This window comes from Equus przewalskii, chromosome 15 (assembly GCF_037783145.1).
Source record: "Equus przewalskii isolate Varuska chromosome 15, EquPr2, whole genome shotgun sequence".
NCBI classification, from domain to species: domain Eukaryota; kingdom Metazoa; phylum Chordata; class Mammalia; order Perissodactyla; family Equidae; genus Equus; species Equus przewalskii.
Window position 1 is genome coordinate 36382314 of NC_091845.1, and position 22951 is coordinate 36405264.

The 22951-nt window shown below is 51.2% G+C and overlaps 1 protein-coding gene across 2 annotated transcripts in view; it reads left to right on the forward strand.

Moving 5' to 3' along the window:
- STIMATE (STIM activating enhancer) overlaps nt 1-22951 on the forward strand; it is a 55831-nt gene that overhangs the window by 27516 nt on the left and 5364 nt on the right. For both annotated transcript variants that reach the window (XM_008513133.2, XM_008513134.2), the window contains exons 2-7: nt 9650-9698; nt 11534-11629; nt 15221-15342; nt 20123-20235; nt 21277-21354; nt 22091-22240. In XM_008513133.2, the coding sequence (XP_008511355.1) occupies nt 9650-9698; nt 11534-11629; nt 15221-15342; nt 20123-20235; nt 21277-21354; nt 22091-22240 (608 nt within the window). The remainder of the gene's footprint in view (nt 1-9649; nt 9699-11533; nt 11630-15220; nt 15343-20122; nt 20236-21276; nt 21355-22090; nt 22241-22951) is intronic.

The window sequence follows — 22951 nt, forward strand, 5'->3', positions numbered from 1 at the left end:
CTGGCTATTCATTTCTGCTTGAAAAGTGGCCCAACCTGGGTGGAAAACTATCCTGGGCTAGAACTTAGTCACATGGCCACACCCAGCTGCAAGGGAGGCTGCGAATTCCTTTGGAAGGGAGCGGAGGAGCAGCCGGCAGTCTACCTCACCGTCTTCCTGGGACTTTTTCCCTGCCCTAAGGAAACTGGGTTCCTTGGTGCTGGGGGGCGGGGGTGCGTTTGCACTACTAGGGGGCATTAAGGAGGTTTGGGATGGGGCTTAACTGTTGGGATGATCATTTATAACTTAGTGAAAATGCGGAAACACATCTGGATTTTTCCTTGATCACTGATTCTGTCGACGAGGGTGGATTTTTTGCTCACCCCCCCCAGGACAGTTTCTGCCCTTTGGGGTTGAGGTCCCGGGCTCATGGGACCAGCAAGACATGGTTTGAGGTCACTGGCCCAGCCAGTGCCAGTTAGAGAAAGAAGCCTGTCTCAGGTGACTTGGATTTTGTCCCAGCTCCACTGCTAATTGCCTGCTGATTCTGGATAAGGCACCCCTTCCTCTACCATTTCCCCACCCTTTACACTAAGGGGGTTGGCCTTCAGGGACCCCTGGCTCTGACTCAGAGTGCAAACTGCCTAGTTTGTGAAGTCATCCCCAGCTGGCACTGATGGCAGCTGCTTTGCTATTGGGCTTGCTGTTGAACTGGGGATGGGGCTGCTTGCCCTGGTCAGCAGTCTGTTACCCTCAACAGGAAGCTTGTGTTGCCTGAGACACTGGCCTGTGGTACAGCTTGAGAAATGAGGCCATCAGGGCTGTGGTTCAGGTCAGCAGCGTGTCACTGGAAAGAAGGCTCCAAAACTATTGGTTTTTTTTCTGGCTCCAGGTCATTGGAAGGGGAGTATTTTTCCCCAGGGATGAGCAAGAAAGCATACAGACTTCTGGCACGAGCTCACGGTCTCTGGAGCTCCCAGATCCCGGCAGGGTCCCATCCCAAGGTCTGTGATCTCACGCAGGGACCAGTGGTTTCATGGTCCCAGCGAAAAGCCTGTGACTCTGATGCCCCATGTGAGGCAGAACCATCCAAAGGGTCTTCTGTTGTATCACTTTTTGAAATGTCAGAAGCTAAAGTGGCTACTGTGTGGTCTATGATCACCTTCCTGCTTCAAGATTACACATTAGACATAAGAATATAAACATTCCACGTGTTCTATATCATAGTGGCATTGCCTCGGTGGTTTGCTGTGGCAAAGAGAAGCTCTCTGCCAAGAGCCCTGCCGGCTTCGCAAGCCTCTTCCTGCACTGTATCCTCCGCTGGGGTAACTTTCCACCCATGTCACGCTGGTTTGGGAAATGCCGCCACCTGGTAACCACGTCTGCAGAATCTCAGTTCATCCCATCTTTACTCAGCCACAAGCCTTTCTTTCTCTTCCCCTGATAATTAGGAGCCTCTTACTATCTCTTAACATCCCTCGTAACGCTGCTTCTCTCAGGCTGCACCCAGTGGGGACCCTTAGACAGCGCTCTTAAATTGTGCGGTTTAATTTCAAAACAGTCGTGCTTTTTCTGACTCAGTTTCTAAGTAGGACTGCAGGTGCTACCTGGAAATGTTTTCCCTTCCAACTCCTGTGATCTGACTTTTAACTCCACCTCTTACGTCTTCTTTGTGACGTAAAAGGAAGCACCCTGTGTAAACTCCGAGCTCTCTTCCGCCACTCAGCAATTCTGTGGGGAGCCCCAGCCAGGCGAGGCTCTGAGGACCGTGAAGCGGGGCGCCTGGTCCTTGCTCTCTAGACGCTGACCCGGAGACGTGTGTGCAGCACCAAGCGACAGCGTTATATGAGCAGTCAGGGACATTGTGCTGCCGGTGTGAAACGGACAGGTAGAATTGCCTTCCCGTTGTGTGGCACCAACAACACGAAACTTCTGGAGGAGTGAGCGCTGTGCCCTGGTGCCCTGAGGGGAGGGTGTGAGCTGAGGCCCAGAGCAGGCGGAGCCCAGGACACACATCAGGGAAGAGGACAGGTGCGAGCCTTGCCCACCTCGCTCCAACTGGTGGGTGGGGACAAGCCCTGCAGTGCCAGGGCCTGAGCGACCTGATTACTGCACGCTGCAGCCACGCTGAGGCAGCCTTTTCAGTGATCACGTTGTCAAGGCAAGAAGGTTCACTAGTACTCGGTGCTGGCAAACGTGGGGAAATGGGCACTCGTACGAGTTGCCACCACCTCTGCGGAGAGCAGTGTGGCAAAATGAGCTGCACGTAACCTTTGATGCAGCGAGCCCCCCCTAGGAATTTACCCACACAGGCAGAGACAGCACCTGGCAAGGAAGGACATTCATTGCAGCGGTGCTTATAGAGTGACTCAGAGATGGCACAGCCACGCTGTGGGATACCATGTGGCCGCTAATAAAGGAAGGAGAGCCATGTGTACAGTCGGTAAAACTCCAGGGGGGTTTTCAGTGAGAGCAGCAAAGGTCCAAAGTATAGATTAAAGTGTGGTGTAAAGTACGTGACCATTTGTCTGTCTCTTTGAAGAGACGTCTGTCCGTCTCTGTACTCACCCAGCGTGTCTTTGGAAGGATGCATGAGATTGGGGTGGCAGTGGTTGACCCCAAGAAGGGAAACAGGGACTGGCCTCTCAGATGGAAGGGCGACTTTTCATTGAGTGTGTTTCGTACTCTTTGAATCTTTTTATTAAGAAAAGAAATTGCCTTATTGCTTTCCTAGAGCTGCCACAACAAATCCTCACAAACCTCTCGGCTTAACACAACAGACACTTGATTCCCTCACAGTTCTGGAAGCATAATGTCCAGAACCAGGGTGCTGGTAGGGCCACGCTCACTCCAGTGGCTCCCGGGAAGAATCCTCCTCCGTCTTTTCCACTTCTGGTGGCGTCAGGGCTTCCTGGGCTGTGGTTGCACAAGGCGTCCCCTTCCCCAGTTTCTTCCGCTCTTCTCTCCTTCTCTCTCATAAGGATACTTGTCATTAGATTTAGGGCCCACCTGGTTAATCCAGGATGAGCTCTTCTCTAGATCTTTAACTTCATTACATCTGCAAAGATCCTTTTTCTAAATAATGTCACATTCACAAGTATTGGGGGTCAGGACTTGGGACATATCTTTTTGGAGACCAGCATTCAACCTGCTGCAATTGCCAACCAGATAAGGGGGGAAAACTCACCTATATGCAGCTCAGAATAGACCCATCTTAAATATGAAGTTGAAAGAAGAGGGATTAAAAAAGATGTACCGTACAAACACCAAAAGAACATACTCTCTGAATTCTGTATACTTTCTGTGTATTCACCTTTTCCAAAAGATATACTTTGATTCAAAAATGAATAATATTGGGGGCCAGCCCAGAGGCACAGTGGTTAAGTTCGCATATTCTACTTCGGTGGCCCAGAGTTCATCAGTTTGGATCCCAGGTGTGGACCTATGCACTGCTTGTCAAGTCATGCTGTGGCGGCATCCCACATGTAAAATAGAGTAAGATGGGCACAGATGTTAGCTCAGGGCCAGTCTTCCTCAAAAAAAGAAAAGGAAAAATATGAATAGTATTGGACAAGAAGGGAGCTATGTTTTAGGCAAGTTAAATGATGTGCAGTGTAATTAGCCTGAAAGTTCCTTGAGGGCAGGGATGTCTGCATTGTCCATTATTGTATTCCCAGCACATTGTATAGGTGGGAGGGAGGGAGGAGTGGGTGGATGTAAGGACAGGTGAGTGGGTGGGTGGGTAAGGCCATTGGAGAGATTGGGGGCAGAGCAGCCTGTTAGGAGGCAGTCTCATTAGCACAGGAAAGCGCTCATGAGGGCCTGGGCTAGTTTAGTGGTGTAAGTGTGGAAAGGGACACATCCAGAAGACTCTGCAATTGCAAAGGAGATTGACAGTTGGAGGGGGTGCTGGGGTGGGGAGACTAAGGAGCTCCAAGGTGAGGACACTTCCATTCTATGAAGAAATGGCGAAGGACTGGCAGAGTGGGCAGGAGATGTCACTAGGAGGGGCCACCCTGCAGTTGGAGTGTCACTAGGCGGCCAGGGCTAGGGGAGGAGGCTGATGAGCCCTCTGCATAGAAGCCCTGAGAGGGGACTTCTCCCCAAGGGTCAAGAGGAAGAAGGGGATCCTGTGGAGGGAGGACAGACCATGGGGAGGTAGGAGAGAACCACAGAGGAACACTCAGAGCCTGGGGGGACAGCCCGGGATGGAGAGCAGAGTTGGGGAATCCTAGGACCCTCCTAGCATTCGGGCCCCTGAGCTGCCTGAAGGCGTAGGAGGGAGGAGGCTGGTGTGGAGAGGTCAGGTTGCAGCTGGTGGACCCAAGCTCACACACTTCTCAGGGACCAGGACAGGGAGGCTCAGCCCAGGACTGGGGAGAGTTGATGCAGAGAGGAGGAGAGGGAAGACAGGGCGCAGGGCAGGGATGACAGAATACGGCTCACTTTCCCGAGCATGTATTCTGTGCTAGCCCTTTCCACCTGTTTTCTCTCATTAAATCCCAGGCTGACCTGGTAGCTCACAGCCCTCCTCCTTTGTTTTTTTGTATGCAAAGTCACATAGCTGGATAGTAGCAGAGATAGAACTCAAAGCCGTATCTCCCTGACTCTTGGCCACTACTCCTTTTCAGGGGTCTACAGGACCCCATGCCTGTCTTTAGGGTGCGTGTGCATAAAGGCAGAGAGTCTGCTTAGGAGCCCACTTTTGCTGATGGTGCACAGCGTCATTAATGGAGTGGAATGGGGCCTGTGTGCCAGGCGTCAGCTACTGCCCAGGGTTGCACGCTCCCAATGGGCCCCTTTTCTGTCCCCACGCTCCATCCCCCACTCTTCTCCTTCCTTTTTCCCCTAGGGGCTATTTCAGGTTCCAGCTCTGGGGTCGCTGCGTGTCAGGGACCTGACCCCCACTTGAGCTGTGTCTGCTTCCCCTCATCGGCCCTCCCACCTCAAGGGGCCCTCTGGCAGACATGTTAGAAAGCGTGTATTGCGCTTTGCCTTGGCCTCTTGCTCCATCTGAGTTCTCTCCATCCTACGGAAGCACCATGAATTGAGAAAAGATCGGTTGTCCTAGGGCTACGCCTGAGCCACTCCCAGAGGGCTTTTCGTTTGTGGCTTCTGAGGGAGCAGCTGCCAGGCTCCCGTGGGGAACAGGCTTGTTTCCATGGGACTGGGTACCTGGCCTGCTGTCCATGAGGGACTCAGAGGCAGCTCCTTGTTTCTTACCTAAAGAGAAGTCTTGTGTCTCCCCAACTTAGCCCCACCAAAACAAAAATCAGAAATGCAGTGCAACAGTGTAAACTCCCACCTCTGGAGTCGTCCCTGACTCTTCTCTTTCTTTCACACCCCACATCCACTCTGTCAGCAAATCCTCTTGGCTCACTGTTGAAGATACAACCAGGCTCTGACACTTCTCACCCTCTCTTGCTGTCCCCGGGCCAGCCTCGTCGTTTCACCCTGGGTTATTGTGATGGTCTCTAGCTGGGCTCTCTGCGTCCGCCGTTGCACCTTCAGGCTACTCTCAGCATGGCAGCTGGGGTGAGCCTGGTCAACTGTGAGTCACCGTCCTGCCTGCGGCCGCCCCCAAGTTACCACAGGCAGACGTGGAGCCCTCGCCCTGGACCACAAGGCCTGGAGATCTGACCTGTGTCCCACACTCCCTGCCAAGCACTGGCCTCGGCCCTCTGCCTGATGGCTCTTGCGCAGGCACCAAGTGGTTCACCTGGTCACCTTCCGGTCTTTGCTCACCTTCTGGACCTCCTCTACAACCGCAAACCCCACTTCCCAGCCTGCCTCTCTCCTGCCTCAGCATCACTTGTCGCAGTCTGGCATGCTCCATGTTTGCTCCTCTCACTCCTTCCCTGAGAATGTTAAAGAAGGCAGGGATTTTGTCTATTTCATCTCCCGCTGAATGGGGCCTGTCGCACAGCAGGCCCCTCAATAAAACACGACTGGATAGATGAACGAGTTTTTCTGGATTTTTTCCTACCAAATTAGATCTGGAATAGCTCTCATAATGTTTCTTCTTTCTTTAATTAAAAAAAAAGCTTTTACACTCTAAAATAGTCTAGGGAAATGGGATGGGAGATGGAGAGGAAGACGGCAGGAGCGACACTTCTGCGTTCAGAAGAATCTGAATCTGTGCTGAACTCCTTGTAAGGCTCCTGTGTGAGGCTGCTCCTGAGCACAGCCCACATGCACACACCATTCTTCTCCCTATGTTGTCCCGGAGCCCAACTGTGAGTCACCCCGCTTCTTCTGTGTCCCACTTTGCTGCATTAGTGCAAGTCTTGGGCACAGGTTTGCCTTTTTAAAAAAATTTTTTGAAATAAAATCACTATGAGTGTGGAAGAATGTTATGAACCATTCAGAACTATGGAAAAGTCTATCCCCTGATCCGTAATTCCTTTTGCCAAAGGTGGCCCTTGTTAATAGCCACATATCCTTCCAGGGAAAAAATACATGTGTCATCCCAGCGTAAACATATGTCCTTTAAAAATGAATATGAACAGGGGCCAGCCCTCTGGCTGAGTGGTTAGCTTCACGTGCTCCATGTCGGTGGCCCAGGGTTTCGCCAGTTTGGATCCTGGACCATGCTGAGGCGGCGTCCCACATAGCACAACCAGAGGCACTCACAACTAGAATATACAACTATGTCCTAGGGGGCTTTGGGGAGGAGAAAAAGAAGAAGAAGAAAAAAAGAAGATTGGCAACAGATGTTAGCTCAGGTGCCAATCTTTAAAAAAACAAGTTTCCTAGGTAATAAAAAAAAATGGATAGGAACAGAATCATGACAGGCATATTATTCTGCAATTTATTGGTATAATTTGGGAATCTTTCCATATTAGTCCTTACAGATCTATCTTGTTTTTGTAACTGCCTAACATTACGTTCTGTGTGCTAACCCAATATTGATGAGGACTGGTTTCTTTCTGGGTTTTGTTATGACAGTATTCCTGTGAAGATCCTATACATCTTGGCACATGTTGCAGTAAAGCCTGTAGAATGCATACCTGGCGGTGCCTTGCAGGTTAAAGGGGCGTTTGAAATTTTGATAAATACTGCCAAATCAGTCTCTGAATGGTTATACTAGTTTATTCTTCTAGAGTGTTTTTTCCTCCCAACTTTTTATTTCAAAAAAATGTTAAACCTACAGAAAAGGCTAAATAATAATGAATGAAGAATTAGTGAATGAAAATTTAAAAATAGTGGATACCCAAATATCCTTCATTTAGGCTCACCAATTATTGTGTTGCCCCGTGTGTTAGTTTGCTAGGGCTGCCATAACAAAGTGCCACAGAATGGGGCCTTAAACAACAGACGTTTACTTTCTCACAGTGCTGGAGGCTGGAAGGCTCAGGTGATGGAGTCGACGGGCTCAGTTTCTTCCAAGGCCTCTCTCCTTGGCGTGCAGACGGCCACCTTCTCCCTGGGTCCTCACATGGTCGCCCCTCAGTCTACAGGTGTGTCCTAATCTCCTCTTATAAGGACACTAGTCGTGTTGATTACAGCCCGCCCATACAACTTCATTTTACTTTAATTACCTCTTGTAAGCCCTGTCTCCAAATACAGTCACACTCCAAATACAGTCACCTAACCTGGGGGTTAGGACTTCAAAACATGAATGGGGAGGACACAATTGGGCTCCTGACACCACGTTTGCTTCTCTTTATATATATCATCTTAATATAATTATAAATAATAGATTTATTATATAATTACTTCTATTTATTTTATCATTTATAATTATAGTGTTTTATAATGACACCATTTATGATATATTTATTATATATAATTATAATATATAATGTATAATTTTTCCCCTAAACCGTTTGAAAGCAAATTGCATCCATTCTGGTACTTCAGTGTGTAATTGCTAAGAATGAAGACATTCTCCTTGGGATGGTTTTGATGTCCTTTATTTTATACTGATGAGGACAGATTCCTCTGATGCAGAGGAATGAATTAACCCCCTGACTGGGTGCTTTCCCTCCAGATCGTTTTGTCCTGCCCCAGTTTCCTCCACGTCTCCTTCCTGAGCCACCCCCTCAGGGAGACCTGGATGCTCGTGGGAAGGCAGCCTTCTGCCTTTGAGAGCCATTCGGGCGAGTAGAACCTCTTGGGCTCCACTCCAAATTCTCGGGGGTTGTTGGTGTTTTGGATCTGTGATGTGTCAACAGAATGACAGACCTCCTTACAATTCCATCTGCTTTTTGGTCTCTACCAAAATGCCTCTCTAAACACCAGACTTATTTCATTTCTGTGTACAGACAGTCCTTGCTGTGCACACTGCAGACTGCATGTATTCATTTAGAGAAGTAGGCCTATTGATTTGGGCACCGTTTTCTCTCTCCCTAGTTCTGTCCTCCTCTCGGACCCTTGTTGGCCGCTCGGGGTGCTGCCTGAAGTTGCTTCTTGCCTCCTACCAGTAGTGACGAGGCTTCCTCCGTGGGCTGGCATCGGTGTCTGTTTCTTCTTTGGTACTTTTGTGTGGGAAAACATCACACATGCAGCTCTTTCAGTGTTTGTTTTAGTAGATAGAATCGTGGAAATAGTCTGCCTGGGGCTTCAATGGAAGACAAGGTACTTGGAAACATTTTGTTTCCTTCTCTTCAAACGGTTGTGTCTGCAGGCCTGAGGCAAAGGTGTCAGTCTGGGGCTCCTTTGCCATCTGAGGTCAGTCAGGCTGTTGCTGAATGAGCAGCCTGCCCCTGCTGACTGTTCTGTAGCTGGGAGTACCACTGCCTGCTGCTGAGACATGGCCAGCATCCTTCCACAGTCCTCTCCACCCCCAGAAACCACCATCTACGTGATTGAGAGTTGCTTCTCTAAAACGCAGTTTGGACCATGTTTTTGACTCTGCTGAGCGCTCTTCCCTGGCTTTTCTTTCCCTACAGGAGTTGTTCCAGACTCCCTCGTGTGGCCCCAGCTCAGTTTGTCTCCCTCGTTGCCTACTGTCTTAAAGCCAAATCAAATTTTGCCAAACACACTCTGCATGTTATGTCCCTGTTCCTGTGAGCTCCTGGTGTGTGCACTGTCCAGAATGTGTCTTTTCTCCCTCCCTGGTCCATTTGCTAAACTCTTACCCAGACTTCAGGACCTGGGTGGGTCTCCTGCCACCAGCGAAGCCTCTCCTGACCAGGCCCCTTCCTCCATGCAGGCAGGGTTGGTGCCTTCGCTCTGCCTCAGACCTACCTTGTCTAGCATTTGCCACACATGTGGTTGTGTGTCCTCCTGCCAGACGGCTGCCTTTGCCTTTGCCTCCTCAGTGCTATCTTAGGGTAGGCACTCAGTGAACATTCGTGTGGATGGGTGGATGGATGGGTTTCTCGTTAGGAGAGCATATCCTGAAGTTAGAAGAGGCTGCATTCGACTTTGTGGTTTCCAGTCCTTATCGGAGACAGGCTTGAAACAAAGAAGAAGAAAATAGAATTCCCCACATGCTGCGAGGAGTCATTCTCTCTGGGTATCCAGTTCTAAAGAGTCTGTACTGGTCAGCAGCAGTACAAGGCCTCTGTGACCTGCACAGCTTATTATACATTGTCACGTGTTGAAAGAGCGAGTACCTTAACTGAGTAGTGTAAACACTAGGTGTGCTGATAACCCAGCTTATTATAGGCTTTCGCTTTGTTATCACTGTGGAAAGCTACTGAATGTTTGTCTTTTCTTTCAGTCAAACGCTTCAGAGAACCAAAGCATGAAAGACGTCCCTGGAGGATATGGTGTGTATTTAAATATTAACTTACTCATAGAATGCTTTTGACTATTTGGGGGGTGGTTTTGGTGAGGAGAGGGAAGGGGATGGAATGTGAGCTATTATACGTAACGTAACGTGTGGGAATCCCTTAGTTGAATTACTTCTCGGGAACTATGTATAAAATGAAAGCACTTGTATTTCTCCAGATGACTGTTGAGCCCTGCTTTTATTCTCTCATCACTCTGCTGTCCGGTTTCAGAAGATGGAAGATATACAGATATATCAGTCTATGCTCCAGGCTCCTCTAGTTATGTCTCCCTGCTGTTAGATTGTGTTAAATCCTTGGATTCTGGAGTCTATATCTGTAAGCAAAAAATCTAAATTTGGAGATTAGTCAGATATACTACATAAATGCTCCTCTCCCCAAAGCTAGTCTTTCTTGGTCCTAGGATGACCCTGTGGTGGCAATTTTCCCTTCATAAAGATGGTGGTAAAGCTTCAGACATAGCTTCCAGTAACAAAACTCTACAGAATGAATCACTTGGAAGGAGGCAGCCAGCCCTTCAGGACAACTTGGCGTCCCCAGAAGCTGTCTTTCTTGGGCCGCCTTTGACTTGGCACCTGCCATAGCAAAATAGCCATTTTCCTCTCCAGAGAAAACTTCCAGTGAATCTCTGTGATAATGGCCCCTTTTGAAGAATTCTGAATGTTGATAGTTCTTATTTTTCTTTTCCCCCACTCGGTTTCTCTCCAGTCTGCATATCTGGCTTGGGCTGGAGGGACCTGGGGGTGACCGGGAGTTGGGACACTCTGTGTTTACACGTGTTGCCCTTTGGTGACTCCTACGTTGCCATGATTTTAGGAAATGATTTTCAGGCTTCGGTTGCAGGGTTAGTCTGGGTAATCTGTAAGGTCCGTTCCAGTCCTGAGACCCCTGGCTGATGTTCCATGCCTGTGTGCCCCCTCAGCACCCCCTTCAGTGGCCCAGCCCAGCTCTGGATGCCCAGCCCGGGAGGCTGAGAGAGACGGCCGAGATCCAGAGTTCCTCGGCCACAAAACACAAGCGGTCTTCAGGTGTTTGCGGCAGAGGAGAGACTGAAGGCCCTGCATTGTCTCCACCATGCTCCTGCCGTGTGGATGGGGGCACAGGGTGTCCCAGGGCCTAACACCTTGTCTTTTTCCTTTTGGAATCTCCTTTCCTCTAGCCCAGGGCTTGGCAAGCTGTAGCCACAGGCCCAGTGCAGCCTGCTGTCTGTTTGCATCAGTGAGGTGTTGCTGGATGGTAGTGTCAAGGCTGCTTCCATGCCACCATGGCGGAGTTGAGTAGTTGCCACAGAGAATGGTGGCCCACACAGCCTAAGATACTTCCTCTCTGACCTTTTACAGGAAGAGTTTGCCCCCACCCCCGTCTACCCCAGTGTTCAAATGGCAGCGGGACTGGATTCGTGCAGTCTTGTTGACCTCGCACATCTTTGAGCTCGTTGTGAGTGAAGTCGCATGGGAGCTCTTTAAAGTAGAGGCACCTTGGACTTCATCACAAAGCTCTGATCGAGCACTTCATTTTGAAGTAACGAAAAATGAAAAAGAACACATATCTTAAGTGAGTGTTTAATGTATTTAAATATGTGTTATTAACCAGTGGCGTTCTAGGGATTTCACATGCAGTGCATTGAAGGTTTAGACAGGTGGCCCGAAAGGCCCAGGCTGAGTTAATACTGATGCCCCAGGAAGAGGTGACTAGTAATTGGAAGGTTGGGGTCTCCCCAGTGACTTTCTTCTTCTTTCAGACTTAATCATTTTCCCTGGATTGGATATCACCCTCCTGTCAGAGCAATAACAAGTGCTGATCCTATTTTACAGGTTTTTAGACACTTCCAAACAAGCCATAGGAATGCTCTTCATCCACTTTGCAAATGTATACCTAGCAGATCTCACCGAGGAGGACCCTTGTTCACTGTAAGTGGCCCATATTTGAGTGCAGACATCACCTGCTGCTCCATGGGAAGTGTAGGCTGGCCTTGCTTTCTGCCGCCTGCCCTGTACCCTCTCGCTTGGGGAGAGGGCAACTCCCCTTTGTCCTCCATGCTCCTCTGAGAGATCAGCCTGAGCCTGCTGCTGGGAGCTCAGATGCACAGCTGCCTGTTGGCTGTTGGGGCTGTGCCTGTTGACAGTTGCCCTGTGCACTGGCTCTCTGCTAATCAATCTAGGTTCTGTCCCTTGGCGTCCTGGTACCCTTATGTCTCCCACTTTCCAAGCAGCCCCTGGCAGGGCAGCATAATGTCCTGAAGGGGTGTCTCTGTGCTAGAACAGGACACACAGGGGCTGCTCTGTCATGTCACCACTCAGGGTCAAAGCCATTGTTGACCATCGTTGACCTTTCACCTGAAGAGCTTGGGTTGTTCCTCCTCATCAGTGCCGTGTGCCGTCGACATAGCCCCCAGAGGAATCTGCCTGAAACCCCAATCAGGCCGTGATGTGCTGTCCTCCTTGCTGACAGTACCCGAACGGTGCCGCTCTAAGCAGATGGAGTGGGAAAGAAGGCTCGCCTGCCTTATCGTGGCTCCATCTCCTCCCTTCCTGGCTCACACTTGGTGCTCTGCCCGTGCTGGGCTGCTCCTGGTGGCCCTCAATCCTGCCAGCTGCCTCCTGCCTCTGTGCCTTTGCTCACACTGCCGTCTGCCTGGAATGCCCTCCTGCCCTGCCTCTGAGGGAGAGCAGGGCAGAGGGCTGGTGGCTGATGAGTCCCTTCAAGAGGTTTAGTGTGTCTTTAAGATCATTTGGACTGGAAAATTCTTTCAAGCTTCTCTTTTTTGGTGACAGTGTGCCGTTTTGAGCTTTCATCCCAGCCCAGATTTCAGAAGGAAGTTGTGAATTCTCCCTCCCTGGGGTCTTTCCTTCAGACCTGGATGGGTTGTGATCTGTTTGGATGTTTGGGTCTAGTGCCAAAGCGGGGGACTGGAAGGGTGATCCTCCCATAGGGGAGATGGTTAGGAAAGGACCTTGTCCTTCCAACCCATGAGCCCAGCAGCAAGCTCATATCATCCTCTAGTGAATCTTCCTGATATTGGCCGAGATAGGCTGAGAGCTAGCTGCTTCTCCTGGAGTCACGGGCGTGAGGAAACCTAACTGCTGGTACAGGCTTGGCTACATCACTCTCCTTTGCAGCAGCTCCATTATCCATCTGCAAAATGAAGATACAGCTTTAAGGGGGATGCTGACAAACTGAATCACAGCCAGGATGGAGGAGGGGCTGTTGACAGATCTCGGGTGCTCAGCCTGGAGGAGAAAAGGCCCAAGAAAGGAGCATGGTATGGTAGAAAAGAGCACCTGCCTGAGAGGCCGCACTGTGGGAAGGTGGCTTAACTCGTCTGAGCCTCAGTTTCCTTATCTGCCCTGTGTATCCCGCCAGATCCCCAGGATTCCCATGAAGGTTTCATAGTAATGAGTAGAAGCACCACTGGAAACCAGAGGGGCACTTATCAATGAAGACGTTAGTAAGTTGGAGGATATTGTTAAAACTTAGGAAAGACATGAGAGCTCCAGCAGTCCACTGAAAAGCTGCTGGGTCAGAGACCAGGAAGGCGGAGCAGGGTTGCTCCACAGAGGGAAGAGGTCCTGGGCCTGGGGAAGAGCGAGTGGTGCCCTAGGTCCATTCCAGGCCCCACCGTCCTTGCTTTGCCCTCTGTTTATGGATGGGGGAGGGTTGGGCTGGACCTGGGTGTCCTGGGAGTCTGCAGACCTAGAAGGGAAGCCAGGCTCAGCTCAGGGAGAGAAGAAACTCACAGAGGGGAAGAACTGCTTCCTGTGGCTGTAGGGGTCCACAGTGCTTGGGATGCTGCTTTGGGAGGGGGTTAGGCTTTTGTGACATCTGGGGTTCTGGGACTCCGGCGGCTACAATTGTAATAGCACGTTTGCATAGCGCTTACTGTGTGGCGGCACTGTTCACATGTATTGACTCGTTTGATCCTCATAACAGCCCTGCAGTGTGGATCCTTTGATTATCCTCATTTTACAATTGGGGACCTGAGGCTCAGAGAGACTATGTGACTTCATCAAGCTCACACAGCTGAGGAGTGAAGGAGGTGGGATTGAACCCAGCCAGTCTGGCTCCAGGCCCACATGATGCTCTGCTGTCTGCCATTTGCACCTGTGTTGGGTACAGAGCATGGAGCTTTCTGTCATTATTCCCAAGGCCTGGCACACAGTGCGGTCAAGTAAATATTTGGTGGGGGAATGAATGAACACATATATGTGTATCAGGTGTTCTTGTTACATCAGGATGGGTCTCAGATGTGAGAACCACTTGAACCAATTAGATTTAAGCATCTGAGCACAACGCAGCCTAGGACCAGAGCTCAGCTGTGAACTTGGAGAAATCGCCTTGGAAGCGATTGCAGTTCCTTCCATCTCTGGTCTGAGAGTGACCCCTTGTGATTTTAAAGAGGAAGGGCAGGTGAGAGAAAAGGCTGCCCCCTCCCTCTGGTTTTCTCGCCACTCCGGGGCGCTGGTAGGGCCATGAGCATGGCAGAGCAGAGCGTGCTCCCTCCTGTGTCAGAGTGCTGTGCACATCGCCACAGCCCAGGCCTTGAGGTGGGGGCTGTGAGTCTGCATAAAATGTTTGAAGCCTCAGGAACTCGAAAGTACCACAGCTGGTCTGTGGGATCCAGAGCTTCTCTGGGGGGTTTCCAAGAGATGTGGCATCCCACAGGGCTGGTACCTAACCCAGTGACTCCATGTCTCCTGCTTTGGAGAGCCGAGGGCTGTGGTCAGTGGTGCCCAGTGACCCTCCAGGTACAGGGCCCTCGAGGGAGGACAAGCGGGCAAGGGACCTTTCCTTGGTGAGGGAAGAGGTGCGTGACAAACAGATGGAGACAAACCTTACAAGAACACGTGGTCAAGGTGGGCATGCTCGTCTGACCCTCCTCCTCTCCTTGCTCCACCATCTTGCCTTTTCCATGGAGAGTATAGCTCTCTCTTGAGGAATGTTTACTTGTACTTGCCTCCATGCCAGGCTCTGAAGCATGGAGAAGAGCGAGGGCCATGTGGCCCTGCCCCCTTTGGTCTCAGAAACCCCAGAGGCTGTTTCCTGAGCTGCTTTGTTGCAGCAGCAGTGTCGGGGACTTGGGTGGGCTGGACTGTCAGGCAGAGAACAGAGTCACTGAGCAGATTTTTTTTATCAATCAAGTTCTGTTGTCCTGTTGACTTCTTTGGCCACTTCCAGGCACTCTGACTCGTGTCAAGTCTGTTTGGCAGGAACACTTGAGATCCTTCAAGTTTCTTTGTCACTCCTCCACCCCTCCCTCAAGCTGTTCAACGCTGATGAGTGTCAGCACACTGTTGGGAGGAGGCTCTCCTGGGGCTCCCTGAAGTGAGCACTGCAGCCTCTTGCACAAGCACATTTAAGGTTCCCCGCCCGCCAGAACAAGGCCAAACAAGGCTGGGTCATCAGCCTTGACCTTGGCCCTGGTTAGCACACAGGGCCTGGCTCAGGGGCCCTTGCTGCCTGAGTGATGCTTCCTGACGGAGTCACTGTGCCCTCTCACACAGGTACCTCATCAACTTCCTCCTGGATGCCACCGTGGGCATGCTGCTGATCTATGTGGGCGTGCGTGCCATCAGCATCTTGGTGGAGTGGCAGCAGTGGGAGTCCCTGCGTTTTGGAGAATATGGTAATGTACCATGGACACTGGAGGGGGCTTCATGGAGGGGTCTCTGCTCCTTGCCCTGTACAGCCCTCCAGGCCAATGGATTCTGAGAAAGTTCAGGAGCTGGTGGCTGTCTCCTCTGTGGTGAAGGGGCTGGGGCCTGAGCAGCATCCTTCTGCTAGTGTCAGAGCACCGCACATCTGCGTCGTTTGGGTGCCCACTTCACTGCCAAGGCTCCCGCCTTGGTGGCAGGAGCCAGAAGACACCCTAGACACAAGGAGGGAACACAGTGTTTGTCTCTTCCACCAGAGGGAACTGGCAGCCCCACCCGCAGGGCCATAAGGCCACCTCACTCTGCCCAGCTTCCCGCCAGGCTCATACTTCCTGCCCACCTCGTTAGAGAGATGGGGGCGGCTCTCGGTTTGGGAGGTGCTCAGTAGGGAGCTGCCCCTCTTTCTGCTGCATGTTTGTGCTTGTCCTGTCGTTGGGCCGTTCAACTACTGCGGCTCACAAGGTCAGGACTGGAGGGTCCTTCCCAGTCCTGGAGCTAAGTCACTATCTCCTGACCATGCGTTGGCCCCCACCCAGCATCTGGCATGTACAGTCGTCAGCGATACCAGGCGCATTCCCACTCACAGAGACATGGCTAAAACAGGTGACCTGCGAGTGCTGGCCCAGCTTTGACCCACTCTCATTGCATCAGACCCCATGGGATGCAGCCTGGGTAGGAAGCTGCCTTTCTGCTGGCTCCGAGGACAAATGCAGTGCCTTTTACTTTGTAACCCCGGTGAAATGGCTGGATGTGGCCTTGGCTGGGCTGCTGGTGAGAGGTGACTTCTTCAGGTCTTACTGCCCTCTGGGGATTCAGGACCCAGGTTCAGGAGTAAAGGCAGCTCTCTCCCACCTTCACAGCTGGCCTGGGCTGGAGGCAGGAACTCCTGTTCCCAGTGGGAACAGCATCAGTGGAGCCTTTTTCATGAAAGAGGCTCACAGGACAAGAGGGAGGGAATGCGAGTAGAATTCTGGATCCCCACTCCTTTCCTGCTCATACCTCCCAAAGAGCCCGTGGCTCTGCCTCTCACTCCTGCGTGGCTGAAGGCTCACAAGGGACTGACAGTTAAAAGGGGAGCCGATTTATGGAGCTGGCTGTGAGTACCTTGGGTATTTCTAGAAATCTTAAGTAATTGTTTGTCTCCATTGAGGGGAGATGAGCTCAGGGGAGGGCTTTTCTTAGTCCTGTTACTTGATGCCTCATGAGTCACTGACCCAAGATAGTGTTTGACACGCAGCGTGTGCTCCTGTGGCTCCAGAGAAGGCTTCTGAGAAACTCCGAGTCATTGACTCCTCAGCTTGGAGGATGGAAATGGACCACAGCACACGTGGCCCAAAGCAGCGGCATCCTCATTTATAGGATAGTCACCCAGAGAGGTTAAGTGATGCGGGAAGCTCCTCCAGCCACTGCACAGCTTGGGGGCCTTGTGGCTACTACACTGGGATACGTAATCCTCTCACCACCTCCAAGCACAGTGCTCATAACTACTTCTTTGCTATTAAGATCCCTTCAGGAATGCAGGGCTCTCAACTCAACTATAGCTGACCAATGCTATGGGAGATCCACCCACAGCCAGTCAGTGCCACTCAGAGACCTGGGAGTGAAGATCAGGTCTGGTCCTGATACACCAGGCATGATGGTACCACTTGTTCCTAGCACATTTTGTCTGTATCTCCAAGAGGAGATTGAAAGGAAGGAGGCAGTGGTTGGTTGAGCCTCTTGCTTCCATCCCACCCTACTCTACCCACTTGGCGTGCCTCGGCCCTGCCCTTAGGTCATCTCACCACTGCCTCTGGGAACCAGAGTCTTCAAACCAGGGTGTCTCCAGATGGAGCTGCCCTTTATCAAGGACCATCCCAGGTCCTCCCCCCTCAGGCTGAGGAAGGATAGCATATGTTCTCTTACCTGATTTCTGTTTCTATCAATTTCGATTATTTTCTATTGCTGCTGTAATAAATTACCGCAAAATTAATGGCTTAAAACAACACAAATATATTGTCTTACAGTTCTGTAGTTTAGAAGTCCAACATGGACTAAAATCAAGGTGTCAGCAGGACTGCTTCCTTCTGGAGTCTCTAAGGGGGGAATCCATTTCCTTGCCTTGTCCAGCTTCTAGAGGCTGCCTGCATTCCTTGGCTTGTGGCCTCTTCCTCCATCTTCAGAGCCAGCAACAGCAGGTTGAGTTCCTCTCCCGTCATATCGCTCTGACCCTCTGCCACCTCCTTCCACTTTGAAGTGTCCTGATTACGCTGGGCCCACTTGGATACTCCAGGAGTCAGCTCATTAGCAACCTTATTCCACTTGCAGCTTGAATTCCCCTCTGCCACATTACCTAACATATTCATAGGTTCTGGGGATTAGGATGTGGCCATCTCTGTGGAGCCATTATTGTACCTACCACACCTGTTGACTGGCCCATCCGCTTGAGGCAATAATTTCATGTAGGCCCCTTGGCTCTCTTCTCGGGTAAATGAAGAAAAGGGGCTTATTTTCTCAGTGCTTCCATGGTCCCTAGACAAGAAGGTGAACTTGCTAAGAAGAACATAGGACTTGGGGAATAAACTACACAGCCCTAAGGGGTGAGACAGGATCCAGGCGCTACGTGGTGTCTGCAGTGTGACGACCAGGCTGCTCTTGCCCATGCAGAAACCCAGAAGATAAGGTCTGTGTCCCATGGGCGCCAGTGGCTCGTGGGCTTTGCTGCCCATCCCTGTCCTGCCGCTTCCCTGCAGAAGCCTGTCTAGATGCAGATACTTTGGCCCCTATTCCTGCTATTTAGCCTGAGGAAATAATTCAACAAAACCCAAACGCCCATGTACCTGAAGGTGTCCAGTGTGGTAAGAAGCAGGACACAGTGAGAATGCCTGGCTTGTCTGTCCTTGAAAGATGAGACCATGGGGGATGTTAGAAAGACTCAAACGAAACAGAAATCAGAAAAACAAACCAGCACATGTGCACTTGTTCCAGCTGTGGCTACATGTGGTCTGGACGCCCAGGAGGAATGACATGTGAGAGTGGGGTTACACCTGGTTTTCTTCTTTTTTCACTTATTAAAGCACCTAAATGAAAAAAGCGGCAGCTGCAGCTGAGTTGTGACTCAAACTCAGAGCAGCTTGAGGGGCAACGTGAGGCCGACGGGAGGAAAACCTTTATCTTGTCCGTCACTTAAAGCTTAAGCGCAGGTAGAGTGAGCACACTCTGAGCAAGTAGGTTTTCTTGTGATGTTAAATAAGTGTTGCCACTTGCTCTGTTGACTTTTAAACACACTAGTCCCAATTCAGATATATTTCCTACTAGTGCTTTCTGTCTGGCTGTCTCCAATCTTACTAAATGGTTTTTAACAAATATTTTGATCTGTTGTTTTTGAGAACTTTTCTCAATAAGGTCAAGTAGTTTACTGTAAGGATTACAAAAGTCTAGCTAGGAAAGATTGTACTTCTGAAATGGCTTTTTGGCTCAAATGTGTCTTATCCCAGAAGTGAAAGTAGAGAGGACGACCTCAGAAGAGGCAGTGATGTCTTCCTGCACTCTTCTCCCGAGGTTTTCCAGAAAAGGGAATGGCCTGGTGTTGTGTCCATTACAGCTGCGTGAAAGCATTCCCTTGCGCTTCCACTGCGTACAATTGGCAGGCTCAGGCAGGCCTGGGGGCCTCTGGCACTAGTGCCTGGACAGGGATCACTACAGAAACTGTAGAATCAAATGAGAAGCTGGAAATTGCTCTCTGCGCCAAATTCTCTTCTCACAGCCTGGATTGGGGCCGTTGCCTCCCCTAAAATGTTACCTTCCAGCCCATCTTGTGGCCAGTCATGGTCGGGCAGCTCTGGCAGAGCTTTCAGAGTGGGCCCCTGGCAGCCTCCCCCTTCCCTACTCCCCCTTGGGTCTCCCACTCTGGAAGGCATGTGTGGCTCCCCTTGGGCCCACCCCGTGGGTTCTGCCTGTCACTGAGGATGTAGATCGTTCCCTGGAGGGGCTGGTCCTCCCCGCTTCATCAAGTCCCTTTTGAAACATTCCAGAGGCACTCAAGGGCCTACGTGTCCCCAGCATAGACTGTTGGGTTCCTCCGCTTCTCAAGCATAGTGACTAATGAGATCACAGATGGACCTTTGTCACAGCCCCAAGGCACAGCCCATCACTCCTGCCTCCTTGTCTTGAGAGCTACTGTCTCTTCTTCCTTGTCCCCAGCCAGAGGTGTTTTGGGTGCCCCACACCAGACAGGATCTGAGTTCCTCCAGAGTCGGATTTCTGCTCCCAGGGCTGAGGGCAGTGGGAACAGCGGGGGCAGTGGGGATAGGGGGTGGGAGACGAACATAGAGGTTGTTTGCTGCCTTCATATTTCAGAAACAGCCACTCATGGATGGAGGAAAGGACGGATGGCACCACAGTCACTGGAAAAATCAACAACGGATAATAATAGCAGTCTTGCTTAACACAGCTTCTGCTGCCAGCGGATAAAAAGAACCAGCTTTTCTGAGCTCCAGCAGTGGGCACTTACTAACTTTAGTGCTTTTTCATTATATCTTAGAATCTCTTTAAAGAAAAGCCACTGTGGTATCTCCAAATTAGGAATTCTCCGATTTCGTTTAAAACATCCACATTTGTCTGTTCAGGCTGAGGTGATTCTTGGTACTTTGTGGGCTCATTAAGTAGCTTTAGAGCCAGGGTTCTGGTGTGGGGTGGGAGTGGGGCGGGGGCATTGCCCAGCTGGGACCCCGACATCGGTCCCCAGTGACTGAGCACCCACTGTCCCTGCAGGAGACCCTCTGCAGTGTGGAGCCTGGGCCGGGCAGTGTGCTCTGTACATCTTGATCATGATTTTTGAAAAGTCTGTCGTCTTCATCGTCCTCCTAATACTTCAGTGGAAAAAGGTTTGCTCTTGTCCCTCCTTTAGCAGCTCGTTGAGAAGCTAAGCAAGAAGGTAGTCCCCCCACCCCCACCTGAGCCCCAACTTAATCGAAACCCAAACTTCTTCTTTTTTAATTCCATGAATGCACCCTGGATTTGATCTGATATGGCAGCTACTGGCTACCTATGAAGAACAGTAACTTGTGTTTTTCCTTAGCATCCATCTGCTTCCATTACACAAATGTCTGCTCGAGATTAAGCCTTGGGATGTATAAACCTAGTGGGAATAACAGCCCCTGCCCTTGGGTTGCTTACGTCTGATGTTAGTCTTCAGGCCTGGCCACTGTCAGTGTCAGGAGGGTCTCCTCTGCATTCGCAGATGTCCCCCTCACACGTCTCTCTTGGCCAGTGCTGTAACTGAGCCTTTTGGTGCCACAGGCAGCAGCTGGTCCCACGTTGTTCCCTCTGTCCTCTGGCCCCCATGCTACACAGATAAGCCTCCACTGCCCGTGTCTTCCACATGCCCACATGAAACCAACCTAAGAGCCTTCTGGAACAAGTAGCTCAGATCTCGGCCTTCCTTTGGTTTTATTTGTGTCTAAGTTTTATTTTTTAAGAAAATAAACCAAGGCTTTTTGGAGCTGTTGTCCTTCAGGAGGTGGTTGGGGTGCAGATTTCTGTTAGAAAGTGGCTTGGCACCTCATGGCTAGTGTCTGCAATGAGCATCCAGCAACCTCACTCCTTCCAGTTCCCTGAACCTCACACTCCTCCCCCTCTGCCTCCAGGGGCTTGTCATCCCACTGCGCTTCCCAAGGCCACACCCCAGGAAAGCTACTAAAGCACTAGCTTCTCCAGGTGGTCTCCCAGGGGGTCCCTTGTTAGCAGACAGATCTGAGGACTACAGCCCTGGGCACAAGGTGCTGTTCCATCAGGGTTCTGGCGGGGTGGAGGGTGTCTAGGCTGAGCCCCCCTCTCAGCGCCTCATGGGTGATTTCCACTACCCCCCTGCCAGGCACTTCCTCTGTGGTCTCTCCCCTCCTCATTGAGTCTGCTTCTCTTCACAGGTGGCCCTACTGAATCCCATTGAAAACCCAGACCTGAAACTGGCCATCGTCATGCTGATCGTCCCCTTCTTTGTCAATGTCAGTGCCCTGTTGCATTTTTTACCCCAGTTTGCTCCTACCTTGCAGTATTCCTCTTCAAAGTTCTGAGTCTGACAGAAAACACCTTCAGCCCTCAGGTCCCTCTGTGTGAGCATTTGCCACCTCCCCGTCCCCACCCCAGACCTGGAAATGGCAGGATTGCTTCCTCAACAGGCACATGCCCCCTCTACCAGGGGCCCCCTGCAGAGGAGTCCTCCCAGATGTGTAGCAGCGACTTCTAGATCAGGATGTTAGGAATTCATCTCCATCGTTTATTCCTGACCACAGAGCTCCAAGAGAAACTCACAGGCACACTGGCTAGAAGTTATGAAATATGAGAAGAAATGGTAAAGGAACCTGGAGTAGGCAGATGTGTGTGCCAGCCAGCCGCTCAGCCTGGGGAGGAGCCGGACCAGGAGACGGAGACCTTGGTTCCAGGCCCCACTCTGCCAATGGCTGGAGCAAGGCCCAAGGAGGCTGTCCCCATCAGTGACCACCAGAAAACCCCTTGGGGTGAATAGGGCGGAGATTTTCCTGCTGGTTCTCTGATAAGAAAAGGGAAGCAAAGGAAGTAGAGATTGGGAGCGTCCTTCTAAGCTTCTGAGAGATAGCGGGGGACTGGATGAGTTCTGGATGTTATAATCCGGGATCGGGGTGGGAAGGAGGGGATGGGGCTGCTCTGCTTTGCTTTCACAAGTGGCTTATCCCAGAGTAACCTGCACTTTCCTCCCCACAGGCTTTGATGTTTTGGGTAGTGGATAATTTCCTCATGAGAAAGGGGAGGACGAAAGCTAAACTAGAAGAAAGGGGAGCCAACCAGGACTCCAGGAACGGGAGCAAGGTCCGCTACCGAAGAGCCGCGTCCCACGAGGAGTCGGAGTCTGAGGTGGGGCCGAGCCCTCGTGCCGCCCACCCAGGAGGTCTCTGGTGTCGTGTTTGCGTTCGGTCTTCTCAACGCCAGGCAGCGAGAGGGACAAGAGGCTGACAGCTCCAACCAAGCTGGGACCCATTCCTGCTGTCCCGTGGGCCTAGGGCAGGGAGGTGGAGCACCTGGTGGGGGTGGCCTGCCTCCAACAGTCCTTCCATCAGTGGAGAAGGACAGGAAAGGGAGGAGCTGTCTTGTTCCAGGGAAACTAGTTAGGACTCTGATGGGCCTGATCGTTGACCTTCCAGCATTAAGGTGTTTGGATCCCTGCCCACCACTAAAGAGCAAGGGAGGTGTTGGCTAAGCCAACTGGAAACTTCTAAAATGCAGGGTAGCCAGACCTCCAAGGGGGAGCCTCATCTCCCCTTATTTTCATGTCTCCTAAGTTCAAAGGTTTGGACTTCAGGGAGACTGATGGTCATAACTGGGAGCATGGAGGCAAGGCTACGCGTCTGGGCAGCCAGCAGCACTCACTTTATACCACTGTGCTGCGGGGTGAGGCTGCACTGCCTTATGAGAAGGCTTTGTTCCGCTCCCACGGTATGCTGAGCTCTGCGCTGCAGGCAGGGCTACAGAAGTGGCGGGGATGATGTCCCCCCCGTGAGGCCTTCAGGCTTGTGGATGAGGCAAAGGCAAGTGCCTGATCAGCTCATTGTAACACTCTGATCACTT